This window comes from Stegostoma tigrinum, chromosome 26, assembly GCF_030684315.1.
Source record: "Stegostoma tigrinum isolate sSteTig4 chromosome 26, sSteTig4.hap1, whole genome shotgun sequence".
Classification (NCBI taxonomy): Eukaryota; Metazoa; Chordata; class Chondrichthyes; order Orectolobiformes; family Stegostomatidae; genus Stegostoma; species Stegostoma tigrinum.
Genome location: NC_081379.1, coordinates 14587429 through 14593428, shown reverse-complemented (window position 1 = coordinate 14593428; position 6000 = coordinate 14587429). Strand labels below are relative to the sequence as shown.

The 6000-nt window shown below is 41.5% G+C and overlaps 1 protein-coding gene across 2 annotated transcripts in view; it reads right to left on the bottom strand.

Annotated features, from left to right (window-relative positions):
• Window positions 1–4633: 4633 nt before the first annotated feature.
• The window catches only part of mapkapk5 (MAPK activated protein kinase 5), a 67816-nt gene continuing 66449 nt past the window's right edge, over window positions 4634–6000 (bottom strand). For both annotated transcript variants that reach the window (XM_048556096.2, XM_048556097.1), the window contains one exon: window positions 4634–4813. In XM_048556096.2, coding sequence (XP_048412053.1) covers window positions 4722–4813 — 92 coding nt within the window. In that variant the 3' untranslated portion in view covers window positions 4634–4721. The remainder of the gene's footprint in view (window positions 4814–6000) is intronic.

Sequence of the window (6000 nt, the reverse complement as noted above, 5' to 3'; positions counted from 1 at the left end):
CAGGTCAAGCAGCAGCAGAGGAGCAGGAAGGCTGACGTTTTGGGCCTAGAGAAACATTTTTTTTCTGAAGGGTCTAGGCCCAAAACATCAACCTTCCTGCTCCTCTGATGCTGCTTGGCCTGCTGTGTTCATCCATCTCTACACTGTTATCTCAGAGGAAACATATACTGGTTAATTTACAGCATTCATTCAGGAAGTCTGCATTAACCCTAATGCACTTGACAGCAGAACAAAGAAAAAGGAGACAATGGTAAAGGATGCGTTGTTGCCCAAATTGTGTTGTTGAAATCTAGGCCAGACACAGAATATCTAACTCTACATCTGCTCTGCAGTACACGGACTTTTCATTTTAGATTCTGAATTCAGTCCAGACAAGGGCTTGAGTGCATGAATGGCTTAGTGCCAATTTTCTTCATAGCTAGTAACGACATTCTCCCAACTTCCATTTCAGCACCAATGGAAGTGGGAAACCCATTGCTGTGAAACCTTGGATATAATCCAAGATTTTGAAACTTTGATCCTGCACATAGGATATCTTCCAGTGATTCTGGAGTCTGCTGGGCCTCTGCAGGAGCCATGCCAGCAGAGTACCATTCCTCACCCTGTACATTTTCCCTTTGTGAATGCCTTAATTCCCCTCCATCACACACCAGTTGTGCACTCCATAACCTAAGCACTTGTTGCATAACTATGTCTGCTAGATCTTAATCACAGCAGTATGGAGTTTTTAACCTATCAGCTTTGCCAAAAAAAACCACAACTGAAGCTGTTCATTCCATCAGATTCTTCTTAAAATGTGGTGCCAAGTAGTACAAATTTGCCATGCTTTTAAGGATTCCATGTGCTGTGTGTGTACAATACCCAGGATACTGGATGTGAGTTTGTTCGCTGAGCTGGAAGGTTTGTTCCCAGATGTTTCGTCACCATTCTAGGTAACATCATCAGTGGGCCTCCGACGAAGTGCTGGTGTTATGTCCCGCTTTCTATTTATCTGGTTAGGTTTCCTTGGGTTGGTGATGTCATTTCCTGTTCTTTTTCTCAGGGGATGGTAGATTGGCTCCAAGTCAACGTGTTTGTTGATGGAGTTCCGGTTGGAATGCCGTGCTTCTAGGAACTTTCGTGCATGTCTCTGTTTGGCTTGTCCTTGGCCAAAGAAACACTGACTACACTTTTTGAAGAACCGAAGACACATACACCAGACACCACCAACCTCATCAGCAAGGACAACATCATCAAGCTAGTGGACCTATGCCTCACCACCCACTTCACTTTCAATAACAAAACCTACAGACAAACCAACGGTACACCCATGGGATCTCTGATATCAGGGTTCTTAGCAGAGGCAGTAATGCAGAGACTCGAACAAACAGCTCTGCCAATCATCCAACCCAAACTTTGGGTCCGCTATGTGGATGACACCTTTGTCATCACTAAACAAAACAAACTAGAGGAAACCTTCAAGACCATCAATAATACCCTTTACTGGCATAACATTCACAAAAGAGGAGGAAAACAACAGCAAACTGCCATTCCTAGATGTCACAGTAGAGCGAACAGCCAATGGGGAACTTCAAACCAGCGTCTACAGGAAAACAACACATACGGACCAAATACTGAACTACAGGAGCAACCATCCCAACACCCACAAACGAAGCTGCATTAGAACATTATTCCAACGAGCCACCACACACTGCAGCACAGAGGAACTATGCAGAGCAGAGGAAAATCACCTATACAGCGTATTCAAAAAGAATGGGTACCCTACGAACACAGTCCGCCGATTCCTCAGCAACAAACCCAAACAAACAAACAGACAAAACGGGCTCAGAAACTATAACCACTCTCCCCTACATCAAAAACATTTCCGAAATGACTGCCAGACTACTCGGACCTCTTGGCATCAGGGTAGCCCCAAACCCACCAACACACAAACAGCAGCTAATGAACTTAAAAGACCCTATACAGACAACAAATAAAACAAACGTCATCTACAAAATACCTTGCAAGAACTGTGACAAACACTACATTGGACAAACAGGCAGAAAGCTAGCCACCAGGATACATGAACATCAACTAGCCACAAAACGACATGAGCCACTATCACTCGTATCCTTACATACAGATGAGGAAGGACACCACTTTGATTGGGACAACACATCCATCCTAGGACAAGCCAAACAGAGACACGCATGAGAATTCCTAGAAGCATGGCATTCCAACCGGAACTCCATCAACAAACATATTGGCTCCAAATCAATCTACGACCCCCGAGAAAAAGAACAGGAAATGACATCACCAACCCAAGGAAACCTAACCAGATAAATAGAAAGCGGGACATAAAACCAGCGCTTCATTGGAGGCTCACTGATGATGTTACCTAGAATGGTGACGAAATGTCTGAAAACGAACCTTCCAGCTCAGCGAGCAAACTCACATCCAGAACCTCAACCTGAGCTACAAATCTTCTCAAAACTCGCTAACCCAGGATACTCAATATGCTGTTCCAAACTTTATTATCATGCTCTAAGCCAGCAGTTATCAGTCTCAAGAGATGCAGCAGCAGATGGACCATGGTGTGTACAGATCATTCAGTTGAGAGAGCAGTTAAAGATTGCAGAGGAAGGAGGCATTGATGAACTTGTTATAAGACACTAGTTAGTCCACAGCAGGAATATTGTCTAGAGTCACAGGTATTCAGCACATTTCAGGACAGATGTGACTGTTGATTCCAGGGAAGAGAAACTTCAGGTAGGAGGATATATTGAAAAAGTTGTGGCTGTTCTTTTTGGAGAGAAGTTGTCTAGGAAATCTGACAGACTGAACTGGATAGAACAGATAATAGAGAAACCATTCCTGCTTTTAGAAGGACACAGTTGAGGGAGCATAGTGACTTGCAAAAGAGGCAAATGTGGTGCAAGAAAAAAAAACTTATTATGGAGTTAGTCGGTGGGTATAGAATATGGTGGCTCGAAGTGTGGTGGAGACAGATTCAATTGAGGTATTGAAAAGGCTTTGGATCGTTATTTGGATGAAAGTATCATGGAAGGCCACAGGGGAAAGAGGCAAGAGCTGACCGTTAAGTAATGCTGCTCATACAAAGAGCTAGTACAGGAGGCTACATGCAATTAACCTTCATTGCCTAATTTGGTTGCTGAGTGGCACGTTTAAGTGACAGTGCTTCTTTCTCAGAGGACTAGCGTTCACAGTTCCTGAATGGTCTTTCACATTTGAACCTCTGCAAATTTGAGATCATCCAAAATTCTCCAGTGCATGTCTTATTTCCTTTAAAAGAAATACCATAGCTTTGTGCTGAAAGGCCAGAACACAGCTTTCGCTCTTACACAATCTTTTTATCAAGTAATTTTGTTAGTCTGAATATATTGTGCAACACCAGGGATTGCTTCATACTTTGTACATCTAGTTAAGAGACTAGAATGATACTGACTGAAATATTTAGACAGGAATTACAATGCAGATTGCAACTAAAATAAATCTTATTTCTAAAATTTAAATAAGTTAAAATGCTGTTTTGGAATTTGATGCTTCGTCTTTCAGAAATCTAAGAATAAACACCGAGGCCATGTCAAAGGTTAAGACTTCTGGATCTCACTCCTTGGTCAGGATTTAAGTTGCTGTGGTTTAGAAAGAGATGGGGAAAAGAATAAACAAATTTATCTCCATTTCACTATCATGACTTTACAAACAAGACATGCAGGGGAATTTGACAACTTTATATATTCAGACAGGAGAGATAAACAGGGAGAAGTAACAAAATACTCAATGATGATTTTGACCTTCAACTCATTACTTACAGAAAGTACTTTAGAGTTTAGAAAGACCAAGGACCAGAAATTAAGAAAATATAAACAATACATCTAAATGCAGATACAGGAACTCTTTTGACCTCATTTTCTCCATAGAAAAGTTGAAAGGATTTTGGATTTACACAATCAAAAGAGGGTGGTATGAATTTGCAATATGATCAATTTGCAGCAGGTCTCCTGTTTCATGTAGCATATTACACACAATTCTGATACCTTGTGTATCCTGAAAATTTCATTCCACTCAAAATAGGTGAAAGAGAGAGGAAATAAGAAATCTCGGCTATAAAAACAAATGAAGAAACCATGATAACAAAGTGTGGAGCTGGATGAACACAGCAGGCCAAGCAGCATCTCAGGAGCACAAAAGCTGACGTTTCGGGCCTAGACCCTTCATCAGAGAGGGGGATGGGGAGAGGGTTCTGGAATAAATACAGAGAGAGGGGGAGGCAGACTGAAGATGGAGAGAAAAGAAGAAAGGTGGAAAGGAGAGTATAGATGGGGAGGTAGGGAGGGGATAGGTCAGTTCAGGGAAGACAGACAGGTCAAGGAGGCGGGATGAGGTTAGTGGGTAGGAAATGGAGGTGCGGCTTGAGGTGGGAGGAAGGGATAGGTGAGAGGAAGATCAGGTTAGGGAGACAGGGACAAGCTGGGCTGGTTTTGGGATGCAGTGGGGGGGAGGGGTAATTTTGAAGCTTGTGAAGTCCACATTGATGCCATTGGGCTGCAGGGTTCCCAAACCATGTTCTGTTTACCACTGTGGGTAAAATGTGGCTGTAATCAAATAGCTGAGGCTCAAGAAAACACTGAAATGTTTTAAAATTCTTTATTTAAATAAAAACTTTTTTACATTTATCAAAGAATACTCCCAGTACATTGTAAAAACAGCAGGCACTAATATTAGGAATCCTGTGAGTTTGTTTGTTCTTCAATAACCTGTTTGACCATTTCTGCAAGTTTCAGGCGATCGACTTTATCGTTGAACCGCCGTCCTGAAATAACACAGAAATATTTTGTTAAGCACACATTCTGCGAAGAGGGAAATGGAAGGGTGTTGTCTTGCTCGTTAACTGCTGCATTACCAGGTAACTGGTTTGTGTTTTGCCGAGAAGACAAATTAAAGTGTCGTACTGGAGATTTGTGTACGCTGGTGTTTTAAAAGGGAAGTAAAGTGAGTTGGTCCTCTAGCTTGTGTCTGGGGATTTAAATGGAAAAGTAAAGAAATGGCAGATAAATTGAACCTTGCAACTGTCTTTACTAGTGGATGCAAATAACATCCAAGAAATAAACTGTGAACGAGGAAGTGAAAAGGGAGGAACTTAAAATGACTACAATCACCAGGGAAACAAAACTGACAAAATTATTAGAACTAAAAACTAGAAGTTTTTGAGTCCTGAGGGACCTCATCCTTGGATCTTAAAAGGAGTAGCTAATGAAATAAATACCAAAAGAATTGTGGAGGCTGGAAATCAGAAACAGAAAATAGAAACTGCTGGGGAAAAAAACTCAGGTCTGGCAGCATGTGTGGATAAAGTAGAGTTAAAGTTTTGAGTCCAGTGACTTACTTCAGAATTGAAGAATTGTTCTGAAGGGTCACTGGACCCCAAACGTTGAGGAGTTATTGCCTCCACAAAAGGATACAGACAGGTTAATTGAGTGTGGGCAAATGTGAATCTCTCAACTTTGACATCAAGAGTAGAAAAGCAGATTATTACTTAATGGAGAAAGGCTGCATAACACCAAGGCACACAGAGGGATCGGAGTATCCTGGTACAAATCTCCCAGGTATACCAAGTGATTACAAAGGCAAATTTATGTTGTTCATATTTAAACTTATATTCTGTTCCCCATGCAGTAAAAGGTTGTTTTGCTACAACTGTAGTGTGTTAGATGTACCTGGAGAAATGTGTACAGGTTTTAGTCTCGCCATTTATAGAAAGGATACAAGTACTTTAGAATTGGTTCAAAGAAGTTCACTTGACCTATACCTCATTATATAACACCCCATTCTAAATAAGGATCTACAGACTGGACCTCCTTTCGTTGATGTTTATAAGAAAAAGAGAGGTGATTTTATTGAGACATACAAGACCCTGCGAGGACTAAACTGAGTATAAAATAAAAGGATGTTGTTACCCCTTGGGGGAAGACTAAAACTAGGGGGAGCACGTTCCAAAGA